Raw genomic sequence first — 18022 nt, 5'->3', positions numbered from 1 at the left:
AAACTGTAAATTTTTGTTAGGGTAATTTCATAGGTAAAATAGCTGAGGCTTAGAGGAAAGATTTGCCTTAACCAGGCCACCAAGAGTTGCTAGGAGAGCTAGAATGTATCTTCTCAACTCCTAGTTGTGGCTTCTTCCTTCCCCATTACTTTGGAGCTCTTCAAGAACAGGAAACAACTCCCTATTCTCAGTATCTAAGGTGGGACCATTTGAGGATCTTTTCCCCTTTTAGAATTCACAAATCAAGGGTCTATGAGATTAAATTGACTAGATATTTAGGTAAATCTCTAGAACTTAAAAGTGTTTGTATTGTAGTCTTAAACTATACCATAGTCTTACTGCATTCTTGGGGATGGAGTGGTGAAACATAGTGGTTAAGAGTGTAGATTTTGGACCTATATAACCTGAATTCTAGTTTTGGCCTTGCTGCATACATGCCACCTTGGGAAATTATTCAATCTCTCTGTGCCATTTTTTTTTTCTGGGCTATAAAATGGAGTATAACAGAAATGCCTGTCTCATGGGAGAGGGTGGAATTAAATTAATATGTGCAAAGTACTTAGAATAGTGTGTAGAACATAGTAAGTGCTCGATACATATTAGGGGTCCTTCATTCTGGCAGAAACTTGAGGGAAAATGCAAATTTTCTTACCGCAACATGACCTTCCTCATGGCTGAGATAGTCATGGACATCCTTCAGGGCTGCCAGGGCACACTGCCTGAAAAAGATGGAGAAAGAAACAGAGACAATCCCTGTCCCCAAGATGAGTTCCTTTCTATTTTTCTCCATTATCTTTTGCACCATCTCTCAGATATCTCACATTAAATTATTCATCTGTGAAGCATCTACACAGGATATCCAATGTTCTAGGCACTATGATAAGCACAGACAGGTCACACAGTTGAAAGTGGCTCTGTGTGCACATCTTAGGGGCAGGCATAAAGTGGCATTCCCAAGAAAAGTGGACTAGTGACAAAGCCATAATATTAAAAACAACCTTTGAGGTGATAGAGCTCAAGTGGAACTGGTCCTTAAATCCAGGTAGAATTTGAGTATATGGTCTGTGAAGTAGAAGGCATTCCTGGAATGGGTAACAGTACAAGCACAGGTATGGTGGTGGCAATATATTTGTGCATTTGGAAAAAATCTATTTAGTGATTACTCTTTGCTGGGTTCTATTATAAGGGCATGGATCAATAAATGAGACCCGGGATCTGTTCTGGAAGTGCTCAGTGTCTTGTAGGAGAGAGAGAACTTGAGATTGAATAAATGGGACTGGAGAGACTGGAATGGGCCAAGCTATTGAGACTCTTAAATGCTCAGACTCTTAAATTTCCCCTCTCTCCCATAAGGAGTAGGAGACCATTAGTTCCTAAGTTCTTAAGTAGGGGATGGTTATGACCAGAAACAGGCTTTGGGCAGGCTAGAAGAAGGGCTTTCCCAACCACCCTTTGAGAGTCTGGAAGACCTCCTTCCTAACCCAAATTATTCTGCTCCACACCCCCATTATCTGAAGAAAGCCCTCCTTTAACTAGGGGCAGCACTGATCTCTAAAATATTAGGCACTTACTTCCTGATAAGTAGGGCCTCCATGTTGTCTGGGAGAAAGAATTCATAGTTCTTGTAGCTCACTGCCTCTCGTCGGTACTGGCCTAAATTAAACACTGAAAGCAGGGAGACCTGGTGAAGGGGTTGAAAAGATTCTAGTGGAAAAATATCTCATTGCTGGGAGGGATTTAGAGATAGAAGGAGGTATAATTTATAGCTATATAATACACTTATAAAGCTTCAAATTATGGCTACCATCTCATTTATTCCTCACTACAACCCTGCAACATAGAAATTACAATCCCATTTCACAAAGGAAGAAATTGAAGTTCAGAAATAGGAAGTAACTTTCTTAGTTAATAAGTGGGAAGCTGGGATTAAAAACCAGGTCTGTTTGGCTCCAAAGCTAGTGGACTTTCCACAATTCTATTTTATCATAAACTCTAACCCTTTCAATGCTCTAGTCTATTGGAAAGATAAGAAAACAGATCCAGTGAGTAAAAATCAGTCACTAAGGATCAAACAGTGAGTCAGCAGGTAACAGAACTAGACTGGTCCTCCTGAATCCTAGTCCCATATTATTACATTTTCCTGTATCATGACAGAGAATCTAAATTTATTGCCCTCTCTAAGCCATACTTTCTCATCAGTAATAGTGAAAAAACCTGAGAGAAGATAAGGAAAAGCGGAGAAAAAGGATAAGAGGCTAATGCAATATTTCATTCATCCATTTGATAAATACATTCTGATGCATACTCTGTGAAGCAGGACAGGAGTTCTGAAGTCTCAAAGATAGATGAGATATTCATGATGGGGCCCCAAGTAGCTCGCAATCCAGCAGGTAGGACAGACAGTAAACCAGTAAACATAGAGTTCCCACACAGTTTGTTGAGTTCTCTGACAGAGGCATTCAAAAGAATAAGGGGGAAGGACAGATTAATTACACTTGGGGCAATCTAAGATGATTTTTTGGAGAAAGCAGCATTTGAACCAGTCCTTTTAGGAAGGCAGGCCTTTTATAGGCAGGCATGGGGGATGGGAGTGGGGAACAAAGACATTCCAGGTAGAGGAACACATAAGCAAAGGTATGACATTGGCAGGAAGCAGAACATGTTTGGGGGATGGTGGGTCATTCACTGTGACTGAAGCCTGAGAGACTGACAGGGGCAAATTGTGGAGGGCCTTGAACAACAGGCTAAAAAGCTCAGGCTTAAACCAGCAGACCAAGAAGACCCTTGGAGGCTGTAGGTATGGTAAGCTTTGTGCTTTGAAACATGACTCTGAGGCTTTGTTCTCTGTGAGAATGGATTGGACTGGAGAAGATGGAAAGCATGTGCATTAAGGCAGAGACCCATCCACCACCATTCCATACTCCCCTAAGACCCAGCAGAAGCTACTTGGAGTCTGCAGTCCTCCACAAGAACTAGTCCTTCTCTCCTCTTCTGCCAAAGTTCTACTCCTCCCACAGGACCAAGCTCAAATATACCCTATCTAGAAGTTTTCTCTGCCTTCCAGTTGGTGATTTCCTCTGTGAGCCTCCTCAGTACCCTGCTCTAGGATTCCATAAGTGACCATGAGGTGTTAGTATGCATCCCAGACAGATAGAAAACTCTTCAAGGACAGGGTGTGACTCTCATGAACTTTTGCATCTTCAATGCCTTGCATGGGTTTTGGAACATAAAAACCATTGGGAAATCCTTCACCAGTGAATTAGAGAAAGCGCATGAAGGAAAAGAAGAAATGGGAGAAAGAGAGGAGGAGAGTTGAAGAGAGGAAGGGAAGGGGAAGATAGATAAGGTGCTGGGATGGGCAAGAGAAAGGAGAGAAAAATAATGGAGAAAAGGTGAGTATAGGGACAATGTGGGATTATTTTTTCTTTCCATCCATAAAGCCAAGTAGCAGACCTGGCACAGTGAGTGTCAGGCTTTGGAATCAACCAGATGTGGGCTCATTTCCTGGTTCTGTCACTTGGTGGCCATGTGCTTTTAGAGGCACTTCTCCTCTTGGGCATTAATTTAATCAACTGTGGAATGATGATAATACTAGTTTCTTTTTCATGGGCATTTTAGAGCTTAAGAGTAGATGTTAGTTCTTTGAGGATAGGCATCCTATCCTACTTGTCTTTGCCCAATACCCAACAACAGCTTTGACACAGCTATGTTCTCAATGAATAATTAATGATTTAATAAATAAATGCCCAAGGAGAACTGTTTGCTGCACTGGGGAGCAGTGCTCCATTTCACAAGTGAGAGTCTAAGTACTTGCGTAGTGCACGAGGAAAGGAGGAACATGGTCCCAATAAAATTTTTCAGATAAGTTGATATTCATTGAAAACATCATTATAGTCATCTGGGATAAATAAAAAACATTGGCAGACTTTCTTATCTTTACCATTTATATCCTAAATTGTATATGATGTGGGGGCACCCTATCTCTTACTGTTTAGAGCCTCTAAATGTCTTAATCTGGTCATACTTGAGAGAGGGAAAGGAATATGATCTGGTGCTCTGTCCCCAGAACAGCTCCTGGGGAGAGAGACCCAGACATGCACTACAACAACACACTCTGTAATTAGTGTTGGCATAGAGGGGGCTGTCAGGAGGGTTGGTATGGGAGCTCACAGAACCACAGTCCTCTCAGGGGCAACAGAACAATCAAATAGGAGTGGGGATACAGGGTGGGGGTAGGTAGAGAAATCAAATGGGGGAATAGGAGAGAGTGATTACTAAATAACTGATAGTAAGCAGAAAAGAGACCACACTGAGGAGAATGGAAAGTTGGAAATAGGGAGTGAAGGAGGAGGTTGACAGGCAGAGAAGGAGGCCCTTCTGGATGTGGAAAAAGGCAGGACCACTTCCAGCTGGGGAGGGGAAGTCAACAAGCCCAGACCTAAAGAGAGGCTTGGAGAGAGTGGACACCTGAGCTCCAGAGGATGAGGTGAATGAAGGTGCCCAGCTTTAGTGAAGACCTTGTGGGAAACTCTGGGCTGTGGCTTCAATGTACTTGATTCTACATAACCTAAGGCTTGAAGAAAATCTTAAGGTTTTGAGTAAATGGTAATGCTAATCAAAATAGTAATATTGGTGTGGTAATAATAATAATGGTAATAAAAAATAACAATGGTAATAAAAATAGTATATTACTGATAGGATTGTGTTACAGTCTTGCAAAACTGGAGGTCCCTGAGAACAGACATTTACTCTTACTAGTTTTCCTATACCTAGTACCCAGAGTGCAGTTAGGCATAGAGTATGTGCTCAAGAAATTGTAGAACTTTTAAGAGTGTGGTGGTGGTTGTAGTAGTAGTAGTTACAGTAGTAGTAGTAGTAGTAGTAGTAGTAGTAGTAGTAGTAGTAGTAGTAGTAGTAGTAGTAGTAGTAGTAGTAGTAGTAGTAGATAATGTTCTTTCTGAGGCCTGCTACCTTACTCTTCAGCCAGTGGCCAGGAGGGGGCTGTAGAACAAAGGGTTTCAGAGACATACCTTTAGTTGGTGTTCCTATCCAGTTGAGATATCTTGTGAGCTTCGTGGAGATGTAGGTCTTTCCTCGAGCTGGTAAACCCACCATGATCACCATTGTGGGGGAATTGGTAAACTGTGGTATTGATGCTGGAAGATAAACAAAATCTCAAAATCTTATCCCCAGGTTCCCATCATCTTCTGGTATCAGCTCAGAGATGTTGAATTGGAAAGACATCTTCTCTACCATTACAACAACAACAATAACAAAAACCTGGAAATTTTCAAACAGACTTTTGAATTCATTAGAAAACAGATTACATTGTTAACAGCTAACCCCAAATTCATAGAGACAGGCAGACATCTGCAGGGAGCAATAGGGCCCAGGTATTTGTTTATCTTTCATAGATACTACTGCACAACATATAAACTCATAAGAAGACTCAGCTAAAAATTTTTAATAAATTGCTAAAGGTTCACTGTGGGCTAGTATGGGAATGTGAAGCCCCTGGGGGCTGAAAACATAGGTGGTTTTGCATCCTCTAGGAATTCCACCTGCTGACAGGGAAGACAGAAGAATTCTGAGAAAGATGCCTTGTAGCTCTGGCTTGGAGAGAAAAACAGAATAGCAGTCATGGGCTGAAATGCCCAGACCATTCTCCCTCTGTATTCTATGAAACAAAAGCCTTAGTCTTCACAGAGAAAGGGAATGCAACTGTAGTTTGAGAGCACTGGTAGAAATTAACGGCAGCTGACAGAGAGGAATGGCCAACACCATTGAAACTCTGATGAAATCAATCTACTCCATCTCCCCTAAAGAAAATAAGCCTTAATCTGCAGAAGCAAGGGCAACAGAAACTGAGGACACTGGTAGAAATTCACCACAGCTGGAGAAGGAAAATGGAAAAAATGCTGTAGCCCAGGAGGCATAGGAATATGCACTAGGCCCACCATTATAGTTAAAGAAGAGTCAGGAACACATGGGAAGGTCACACCTCCAAGACTGAGGATAAGCCTGCCTAAGACTGAGGCTTAATCAGACTAACATGAAATGTCATTAGTCCCCTATTCCCTATTACCAGACTAAAATAAGTAAAATAATAGAAGAGTACATCTTCAAAGTATGCAAAAGATAATTGTCTCCAGAGAGCAGCACAAAGGGAAGAATCAAGGCAAGAAAAAAATGGTCTGAAGAGACAAATCATCAGGATCAGACTCAGTTATGATACACATGTTGGAATTATCAGGCAAGGAATTTAAAATAGCTATGATTGATAAGTTAAAAGCTTTTTAGAAAAGGTAGACAACATGCAAGGTCAGATAGATAATTTCAGTATGGGGATGGAAAGTATAAGAAAGAATCAAATGTAAATGCAAGAGAAAGACACAGTAATTGATCTGAAGAATGTCTTCAATGTTCTCATAAGTTAACGTAGCGGAGGAATATATGAGCTTGAAGATAGATCAGTAGAAATTACACACCCTAAAATGCAGAGAGAAAAAAAATAGTAAAAAACAAACAAACAAAACAAAATAGAACAAAACATCCAAGAACTTTGGGAAAGTATCAAATAGTGTAATATATTTGCAACATATAACTATCATATATATACATATGTAATTCGAATGTATATAGAGAATGCAATATATATGTAATTAGAATAACAGAAGGAGAAGAGGGAGATAATGGGAAAGAAGAAATATCTGAAGAAAGAATTGCCAAAATTTTCCAAAATTGAGTTATTGATACCAAACCACAGATCCAAGTATCACAAAGAATACCAAGCAGGATAAATAAAATTTAAAAGAGAAGCACACCACACCTAGACATAGCAAATTCAAACTGCAGAAAATCAGGCAAAAATAAAGTACTGAAAGAAGCCAGGAAAAAGGGGTGGTTGGAACACCTTACTTACAGAAGAATAAGGAAGAAAATTATACTGGACTTCTTGTCAGAAGCCAAATAAGCAAAAAAGATAGTGGAATGAAAAATTTAAAGTATTGAAAGTAAACAACAACAGCAACAACAACAAAAGCCCCACAAACCCTGCCAATACGGAATTCTAAATTCAGCAAAAATGTCCTTTAACAACAAAGGCGAAATAAATACTTCTATTTCAGACAAACAAAAACAGGAAATTCATCATGGGCAGACCTGTCTTATAAGAAATATTAAAGAACAATATTTAGGCAGAAAAGATATGATATTGGTCAGAAAATTGGATCTACATCATTAAGAGCATTGGAAAAGGAATAAACTGAGGCAAAATATATCTTTTATTTTGCATATTTTTAATTGTTCTGAAAGATAACTGTTTAAAGCAATAATAGTAATAATGTATTGGGTGTTCATAGCATATATCAAAATGAAATGAAACAACAATGACACATGGAAAGGAAGGAAGAGTCTGGGAATATTCTGTTGTAAAGTACTTGTTCTACATGTAAAGTAATATAGTGTTATTTGAAAGTGAACCCAAATTATTTTAAAACATACATTGTAAACCCTAGGGGGACCACTAAAAAAAGTAAACAAACAACAACAACAAAAAAACCCAAAACACAAAGATATATAAATGATAAGTAAACACAAGCAATAAAATGGGATCATGAAAATGCTCAAATAAGATGAGGAAAAGGCAAAAAAAAAAGATTAAAAAAAAGAAACAAAGAAGTCTGGGAAGACAGTGGTGGAGTAGGAAAACTCTAGGCTTGCCTTGTCCCACAAATAAAACTAGATAACTATCAAATCATCTTAAATAACCCCCAAACCAATCTGAAGACTGGCAGAACAAACTCCACAACTAAAGGTAGAGAAGAGGCCACATTGAAGAAAGTAAGAAGTGTGGAAACACACCTTTGGAGAGAAACAGATCATGGCCACCATGGTGGGGAAGAAGCTGCAGTTGCAGAAGAGGGTGAGAGACAGATGAGCACACAGGGGAGCCCACATGGGGAAGACAAACACTCATGGAAATGGACTTGGAAAGTAAGAGGGGCTGAATTTTTTGAGTTCTTGTAACTACCAGGGCTTAAAGCCTGGAGGTTTAATGGCCAGCAGGATTGGCTCTGGGAAAGCACAGAAGGCATTAAAGATGCTCTTAGAGAGAAAGCAGGGTAAACAGCCCGCAGGCATACAACTTGAAAACAGCAATCTGAAGAGTGCCTGAGACACACAATGGGGAGGTTATTTGGAGTGTGTCACTTAGTAGCAGCATTCAGGGAAAGACCCCTCTGGGAACAAAGGGAATGACAGGCACCACTTCTCTCCCCCACCCCTCAGTTTAAGCACAGGACCACTTGTGGGAGCCAGACAAGGCCTACCCTTGCTACCAAACCAGTTTATACCAAACACTGACCCCCCCCCACACACACACACTCTGGTGGGACTGCCCTTCCTAGTCATGCTTGTCTCAGTTCCGTTATGGCAGGACCCTTCCCCTAGAAGACCAGCCCCAAACCCTGCCCACATTGCATCCCTCGAACCAGGGGTTTTGCTGGGCCTTGGTTCTTGCAGCAATGGTGAAAGCACAAGCAGACTAGAACACAACTAGTTAAAACTTGCCACACTCAGACCAGGTACAAAATATTGGCCACAACAGGTAATGAGAGCCTTTGCAGATGACTGGCCTAAAGGATAAAGCAGCAGGGGTACAATGGCAGAGCACATGCAGCACAAATGGAGACATGCCCTGAAACACTAGGCCATGGGGAATAGGGGACACTATACTAAAGGGTATTATAGGACCTCTTCTTCATAAGGCCATTATCCTCAAGAATAGGAGAAGTAGCTGACTTTCCTAACATACAGGAACATGCATAAGGACTTACATAAAATGAGAAGACAGACAAATTTATTCCAAATGAAAGAACTAGATAAGGCCATGACCAGAGGTCTAAGCAAAACAGATATAAGTGACATGCCTGACAGAGAATTTAAAGTAATGATCATAAAGATACAGACTGGACTTGAGAAAAGACTGGAAGGCATCAGTGAGGCCCTTAACACACAGATAAGGAATAACATAATAGAGATGAAGGGTTCAATAAATGAGAAACACACTTAATAAAATGAACAGCAGGCTGGACGATGTAGAAGAACAAATTAGTGATCTAGAAGACAGAGTAACTGAAAGTGATCAAGCTGAACAAAAGAGAGAAAAAAAGAATTATACAAAATGAGAATAGATTCAGGGAACTGAGAGACTCCATCAAACATAATAACATTCATAGTATAGGGATCCCAGAAGAAGAGAGAAAAATGTGGGCAGAAAATCCACTTGCAGAAATAATAACTAAAAAATTCCCTAATCTGAGGAAGGAAACAGATATCCAGATCCAAGAGGCACAGCGATACTCCAACAAAATCAATAAAAGTATATCCACACCAATACATATTGTAATTAAAATTATCATATGGTTTCTCTCATCTATGGAACATAAGAACTAGGAAGATCGGTAGGAGAAGAAAGGGATAAAGAAAGGGGGGGTAATCAGAAGGAGGAATGAAGCATGAGAGACTATGGACTCTGAGAAACAAACTGAGGGCTTCAGAGGGGAGGGGGGTGGGGGAATGGGATAGGCTGGTGATGGGTAGTAAGGAGGGCACGTATTGCATGGTGAACTGGGTGTTATATGCAACTAACAAATCGTCGAACTTTACATCAGAAACCAGGGATGTACTGTATGGTGACTAACATAATATAATAAAAAAAAACATTAAAAAAAGAGAATAGAAAAAAAACAACTCTCTGCCATGTAGGAATAGAAAGAACATACCTCAACATCATAAAAGCCATATACAAAAAACCCACAGTGAATATCCTCAATGGGGAAAACATAAGAGCTTTTCCGCTAAGGTCAGGAATAAGATAGGGATGTCCACTCTCACCACTGTTATTCATCATAGTACTAGAAGTCCTAGCCTCAGCAATCAGACAATAAAAAGAAATAAAACACATCCACATTGGCAAAGAAGAAGTCGAACTCACTCTTCACATATGATATAGTATTCTATCTTGAAGACCCAAAAGACTCCACCCCAAAATCACTAGAAGTCATACAGGAATTCAGCAAAGTGGCAGGATATAAAATCAAAGCAAAGAAATCAGTTGCATTTCTATACAATAACAATGAGACAGAAGAAAAAGAAATTAAGAAACAATCCCATTTACAATTGTACCAAAACCCATAAGACACCTAGAAATAAACCTAATTAAAGAGGGAAAGGATCTGGACTCTGAAAAGTATAGCACACTTATGAAAGAAATTGAGAAAGACAGAATGAAATGGAAAATCATTCCCTGCTCATATATTGGAAGAACAAATATTGTTAAAATGTCTATGCTACCCAAAGCAATCTACGCATTCAGTGCCATCCCTATCAAAATGCCATTAACATTTTTTGCAGAGCTGGAACGAATTATCCTAAAAGTTATACGGAATGAGAAAAGACCCCAAATAGCCAAAGGGATGTTGAAAAAGAAAACCAAAGCTGGTTGTATCACAATTCCGGACTTCAAGCTCTATTACAAAGCTGTAGTTATCAAGGCAGTATAGTACTGGCACAAAAACAGACACATAGATTAATGGAGCAGAATAGAGAACCCAGAAAGGGACCCTCAACTCTATGGTCAACTAATCTTTGACAGAGATGGAAGGAATATCCAATGGAAAAAAGACAGTCTCTTCAACAAATGGTGTTGGAAAAATTGGACGCCCACATGCAGAAGAATGAAACTGGACCATTTTCTCACACCATACAGGAAAATAAACTCAAAATGGATTAAAGACCCAAATGTGAGACAAGAATCCATCAAAATCCTAGAAGAGAACACAGGCAGCAACCTCTTTGACCTTGGCTGCAGCAAATTCTTGCTAGACATGTCTTCAAAGGCAAAGGAAACAAAAGCAAACTGAACTATTGGGACTTCATCAAGGTAAAAAACTTGCACAGCAAAGGAAACAGTTGTAAAACCAAAAGACAACCTACAGAATGGAGATGATATTTACAAATGTCTTAAAGGGCTAGTATCCAAAATCTATAAAGAACTTACCAAACTCAACACCCAAAAAACAAATAATCCAGTCAAGAAATGGGCAGAAGACATGAACAGACATTTCTCCAAAGAAGACATACAAATGACCAACTGACACATGAAAAAATGCTCAACCTCACTCAGCATCAAGGAAAAACAAATCAAAACCACAATAAGATAACCACCTCACACCAATCAGAATAGCTAAAATTACCAAGTCAGGAAGCAACAAATGTTGGTGAGGATGAGGAGAAAAGGGAACCCTCTTACACTGTTGGTGGGGATGCAAACTGGTGCAGACATTCTGGAAAACAGTATGGGAGTTCCTCAAAAATTTAAAAATAGAACTATCCTGTGATGCAGAAATTGCACTACCACATATTTATTCAAGGAATACAAGCATAGTGATTTGAAGGGGCACATGTACCCCAATGTTTATAGCAGCAATATCCACAATTGTCAAAATATTGAAAGAGACCAGATGTCCTTCAACAGCCAAATGGATAAGGAAGATTTGGGATATATATCCAATGGAATATTACTCAGCCATCAAAAAGAATGAAATCTTGCCCTTTGCAATGATGTGGATGGAACTAGAGGGTTTTATGCTAAATGAAATAAATCAGTCAGAGAAAGACATATCATATGATTTCACTGATATATGGAATTTAAGAAACAAAACAGATGAACATAGGGGAAGAGAGGGAAAATAAAATAAGACAAACTCAGAGAGGGAGACAACCCATTAGAAACTCTTCAATATAAGAAACAAACTGAGGGTTGCTGGAGGGGAGGTGGATGAGGGGGTGGGGTAACTGGTGATGGGCATTAAGGAGTGCAATTGATGTAATGAGCAGTGGTTGTTACATGCAACTGATGAATCACTAAACCCTAACTCTGAAACTAATACTATACTATATGTTATTTAATTGAATTTATATAAAATAGATAAAATCATTGAAGTTAAATATGTAATGTCTAGATTAAACAGCAAATTTAAAAATGGTGAAGAGAATTCATGAACTTGAAGATAAATCTGAAGAATTTATAAAGAATGTACCATAGGAAAAGGATAAAAATATGAAATTGAAATAAAAGCATGGATAGAATGGAAAGTCTATCATGAGCCTGATTGCAGTTCCAGAAGGAGAAGATAGAAATAATGTGGGAAAAGCAACATTTGAATAAATTATATGTGAGAGAATTTTTCAGAATTGAAGAAAAATATCAGTGCTCAGGAAAGGAAAGCCCAGCTTAAAAAATAAAAATGAAAAGAAGCAACACTTAGAAAAATCATAATAAAATATAAGAGCACTAAAACCAAATAAATATTGAAAGGTAATAAGGGAAAAATAATCCCTAATAAGAGCAACATTTATATTTTCAATGCATGTATCAATGCAGTAATGAAAACCAGAGATAGAGGAATAATATCATCAAAGTCTTATGAGAAAATAACTATTAAGTCAGTATTGTGTATTCACCAAAACTCTTTTCAAGAATGAGGACGAAATAAATACATTTTCAAGCAAACAACTGAAAGAATTTATCAACAGACCTTCAGTATGAGGGGTTGTATGGGATATACATAAGGAAGAAGAAAAGTGGTCCCAGAAGGAAGGCTAACAGTCAAGAAGAAATGGTGAACAAGTAAAATGGCAAACATGTAGGTAAAAAGAAGCCAACATGGACTTGGAAAATGACAATAAAAATGTCTAATTTGGGGGTTTATAAAATAACCAAGGAACTTCCCGTTTCTGTTCCAACAGCTTGTAAGTTAGTGCTCTTATCCTTATGAAAAACTGGTCAATCTGAAAATTAAGGACTTTTCTTGGACCCATCTGAGAACTGAGGTCATATAGAAAACTGCCACCCTGAGATATGAAGTCAGGCATTTCTAAGACAGACAGCATCTAGTTTACTTACCTGGAGCAGAAAGCACTAACTAGTTGGAACAATTAAATAGTAATTTTGGCATACTGCTGGAGACTATGGACTATCATGAGAATTAGGAGCACCTGAGGCCTGTGTTCTTAGGATCCTCCACACTTTTGCAGAAATTTCTTTCAGGAAATCCACAAGATTTTCACTTTGAGGATACAAGAGAGCTCCCAGTAGGACACTGGCAAGAGGAGGGCAATGGTATCCATTGTGAACTCCTCTTAGACTCTTCTCCCTAACAAATGCATGGATTCCAAAAGGAAGGACTTTGCCATTCTAAATTTTACAACAGCTGGGGGAAGAAAAGTCTGACCCACATCAACTTCTCCAGCATTAATATCTCACCTAAGGAGAACAATAATAGCCACAGTCAACAGAAGAGAGCACTTTAAGGTAACAGACTAACAATGCTATAGGCAGAGAAGGATCAAAACACTTCTAATGGGGGGGAGGAGTTAAGATGGCGGAGGAGTAGGGGACCACTTTCTCAGCCGGTCCCCTGAGTGGAGCTAGTAGGTACCAGACCAGCCTGAACATCCATGGAATCAGCACGAGACGCAGGAAGATACATCTGGATCTCTACAAATGAACATCTCCAGCGCTGAGTATTGAGGTACAAAGCAGGGAGCCATGAAACCACACACAGATATTGGAAGATAAATGGAAGGGGGAGGGAGCTGCCAATTTCGGGCGCCGGTAAGCAGTAGCCACCTGCACGGGGGAGCAGGCAGACTCGAGGACTGCACCCGCGAGAGAACAGACTGAGACCGTGAGCCAGGGAGCGCGCGCCACCAGACTTCTTACGGAACTCCAGTGTGCTCACTGGAAACAGATTGAGACCAGGAGCTCCGGGAGCTTGCGGGGGAGGCTGGCAGCTGGCGGCTGGCGGCTGGTGGTATTAGAAACACAAAGGACTGAGATGCGCAGGCCCTGGAAGTGAGGGCTGGGATGCTGGCTGTGGGGCGCACATCCTGGGACGGTGCAGGGTAGAGCAGAACCAAAAGGAACAGAGTTAAAGTGGCCAGGACATCTGTGGAAAATGGTCAGCGATCCCTCTGATCTGAGACAGAGGCTGAGATTCAGCCACTGCTGCTCTGACTCTCAGAAGAGGCGCAGCAAACTGCCAGGGAAAGCCGCCAGAGAACAAAAGCCTGGAAATACCGGCTCACAGTGTGCCCATCCCATCCCCCCTTGCAGGGGACATGGAGACTCTACCCAAATAGGGCTGCCTGAGTATCAGTGCGGCAGGCCCCTCCCCCAGAAGGCAGGCTCAAAAATCAAGAAGCCCACATCCCAGGGTGCCTGGGTGGCGGAGTCCTTAAGCATCTGTCTTCGGCTCAGGGCTTGCTCCCAGCATTCCGGAATCGAGTCCCACATCGGGCTCCTCCGCTGGGAGGCTGCTTCTCCCTCTCCCACTCCCCTGCTTGTGTTCCCTCTCTTGCTGGCTGTCTCCCTGTCACATAAACAAAATCTTTAAAAAAAAAAAAAAGAAGCCCACATCCCTAAGATCCCTATAAAACAAGGGCACACGGCCTGGGTCCCAGTCAATAATTTGGGCACTGGACAACCCCGCAACCTCTCCTCATCAGAATGACAAGAAGGAGAAATCCCCACCAGCAAAGAAAAGACAATGAGTCTGTGACCTCTGCCACAGAACTAATGCATATGGATATAACCAAATTATCAGAAATGGAATTCAGAGTAACAATGGTCAATATGATGTGTAGACTTGAAAAAAGTATTAATGAAAATGTTAATGAGAATATAGAATCTCTAAGGGCAGAAATGAGAGTGAATTTGGCAGAAATTAAAAAATCTATGAGCCAAATGCAGTCAAAATTAGAGGCTCTGATGGCCAGGGTGAATGAGGCAAAAGAACGTATCAGCAAATTGGAGGATGGGTTAGTAGAAGAAAAAGCTAAAATAGAATCTGGACTCAAAAAAATCCACGCTCAGGAATGTAGGTTATGGGAGATTACTGACTCAATGAAATGTTCCAATGTCAGAATCATCGGCATCCCCGAGGGGGTGGAGAAAAACAGAGGTCTAGAAGAGATATTTGAATAAATTCTAGCTGAAACCTTCCCTAATCTAGCAAAGGAAACAAACATTCATGTCCAAGAGGACCCCTCCCAAGCTCAACCACGACAAACCTACGCCACGTCACGTCATAGTGCATTTCGCAAATATTAGATACAAAGATACAGTATTGAAAGCAGCCAAGAGAAAAGAAATTTCTCACGTACCAAGCCAAAGGTATCAGAATTACGTCAGACCTGTCTACACAGACCTGGAATGAGAGAAAGGGTTGGGGGGGCATTTCTAAAGCTCTTTCAGAGAAAAACATGCAGCCAAGGATCCTGTATCTAGCAAGGCTGTCATTCAGAATTGATGGAGAGATAAAGACCTTCCAGAATTGCCAGTCATTGACCAATTTTGTAACCACAAAATCAGCCCTACAGGAGATATTAAGGGGTGTTCTATAAAAGTAAAAAGGCCCCAAGAGTGATACAGAACAGAAAGTCACAATCTATAGAACCAAAGACTGTACAGGCAACATGGCATCATTAAAAATCATATATCTCAATAATCAGTCTCAATGTAAATGGCCTAAATGCTCCCATAATGACACAGGGTTGCAGATTGGATAAAAAGACATGACCCATCCATTTGCTGTCTACAAGAGACTCATTTTGAACCTAAAAATACATTCAGACTGAAAGTAAACTGATGGAATACCATCTTTCACGCCAACGGACCTCAAAAGAAAGCTGGGGTAGCAATTCTCATAGCAGACAGATTGGATTTTAAACTAAGGACTATAGTTAGAGACACAGAAGGGCACTATATTATTCTTAAAGGATGTATCCAACAAGTGGGTATGACAATTATAAATATCTATGCCACCACCAGGGGAGCAGCAAGCTACACAAACCAACTCTTAACCAGAATAAAGAGACATATAGATAAATATACACTAATAGTAGGAGACCTCAACACACCACTATCAGCCATAGACAGATCACCTAAGCAAGAAATCAGCAAAGAAACAAGAGCTTTGAATGCCATACTCGAAGAGTTGGACCTCGTAGATATATATAGAACACTACACCCTAGAACCAAAGAATACTCATTCTATTCTAATGCCCATGGAACATTCTCAAGAATAGACCATGCTCTGGGTCACAAAACAGGTCTCAACAGATACCAAAAGACTGAAATTATTCCATGCATATTCTCAGACCACAGTGCTCTGAAATTGGAACAATTTGGAAGAAACTCAAACACTTGGAGACTAAGAACCATCCTGCTCAAGAATGACTCGATAAACCAGGAAATCAAAAATCAATTTAAACAATTTATGGAGACCAACGAGAATGAAAACACAATAGTCCAAAACCTATGGGATACTGCAAAGGCAGTTCTAAGGAGGAAATACATAGACATCCAAGCCTCACTCAAAAGAATAGAAAAATCTAAAATGCAGTTTTTATATTCTCACCTCAAGAAGCTGGAGCAGGAACAGAGGGACAGGCCTAATACACGCAGGAGGAAACAGTTGACCAAGATTAGAGCAGAAATCAATGAATTAGAAACCAGGAGTATAGTACAGCAGATCAACAGAACAGGAAGCTGGTTCTTTCAGAGAATCAATAAAATTGACAGACCGCTGGCAAGACTTATCCAAAAGAATAGAGAAAGGACCCAAATTAATAAAATTATGAATGAAGAGGGAGAGGTCACAACCAACACCAATGAAATTGGAAGGATTATTAGAAACATTTATCAACGGCTTTATGCCAATAAATTAAGCAATCTGGACGAGATGGAGGCCTTCCTGGAAACCTATAAACTACCAAGATTGAAATAGGAAGAAATTGATTTTCTAAAAAAAAAATTACTTATGAAGAGATTGAGTCAGTGATAAACAACCTTCGAAATAACAAAACTCCAGGCCCAGACTGTTTTCCTGGGGAATTCTACCAAATATTCAAAGAAGAAATAATACCTATTCTCCTAAAGCTATTTCAAAAAATAGAAACAGAAGGAAAGCTACCAAACACATTCTATGAGGCCAATATTACCTTGATTCCCAAACCAGGAAAAGTCCCCATCAAAAAGGAGAATTACAGACCGATTTCCCTAATGAAGATGGATGCCAAAATCCTCAACAAGATCCTGGCTAATAGAATCCAACAGTACATTAAAGGGATTAGCCATCATAACCAAGTAGGATTCATCCCTGGGATGCACGGGTGGTTCAACATTGGCAAATCGATCAGCGTGATACATCATATCAACAAGAAAAGACTCAGGAACCATATGATCCTCTCAATTGATGCAGAAAAAGCATTTGACAAAATACAGCATCCTTTCCTGATTAAAACCCTTCAGAGTGTAGGGATAGAGGGCACATTCCTCAACCTCATAAAAACCATCTATGAAAAGCCTACAGCAAATATCATTCTCAATGGGGAAAAGCTGGAAGCCTTTCCATTAAGATCAGGAACACGACAAGGATGCCCAGTCTCACCACTATTATTCAACATAGTACTAGAAGTCCTTGCAACAGCAATCAGACAACAAAAAGGGATAAAACCTATCCAGATCAGCAAAGAAGAAGTCAAAATGTCTCTCTTCGCAGATGACATGGTACTCTATATAGAAAACCCAAAAGAATCCACTCCCAAACTATTAGAATTAGAGAGCAATTCAGTAATGTGGTGGGATACAAAATCAATGCTCAGAAATCAGTTGCATTTCTATACACGAATAATGAGACTGAAGAAAGAGGAATTAGGGAATCTATCCCATTTACAAAAGCACCAAAAACCATACGTTACCTTGGAATTCACTTAACCAGAGACGTAAAGGATCTATATATTAGAAACTACAAATCACTCTTGAAAGACATTGAGGAAGACACAAAAAGATGGAAAAATATTCCATGCTCATGGATTGGAAGAATTAACATAGTTAAAATGTCCATGCTACCCAGAGCAATCTACACTTTCAATGCTATCCCGATCAAAATAC

General features: G+C 40.0%; 1 protein-coding gene across 5 annotated transcripts in view; it reads right to left on the bottom strand.

Moving 5' to 3' along the window:
• The window catches only part of PFKFB1 (6-phosphofructo-2-kinase/fructose-2,6-biphosphatase 1), a 100894-nt gene that overhangs the window by 33638 nt on the left and 49234 nt on the right, over positions 1 to 18022 (bottom strand). For 3 of the 5 annotated variants that reach the window (XM_008711680.2, XM_008711681.2, XM_008711679.2), the window contains exons 2-4: positions 5031 to 5156; positions 1572 to 1665; positions 653 to 719 (exon numbers count right to left, since the gene is read on the bottom strand). In XM_008711680.2, the coding sequence (XP_008709902.1) occupies positions 653 to 719; positions 1572 to 1665; positions 5031 to 5156 (287 nt within the window). Of the gene's footprint in view, positions 1 to 652; positions 1083 to 1571; positions 1666 to 5030; positions 5157 to 18022 lie in introns of those variants that run through there. The other 2 variants (XM_040631249.1, XM_008711682.2) reach the window with 2 other exon arrangements.

The sequence above is a fragment of the Ursus maritimus genome (genome assembly GCF_017311325.1).
Source record: "Ursus maritimus isolate PB19 chromosome X unlocalized genomic scaffold, ASM1731132v1 scaffold_X1, whole genome shotgun sequence".
In the NCBI taxonomy this organism is placed as follows: domain Eukaryota; kingdom Metazoa; phylum Chordata; class Mammalia; order Carnivora; family Ursidae; genus Ursus; species Ursus maritimus.
This window is presented reverse-complemented; position numbering and strand designations above follow the sequence as displayed.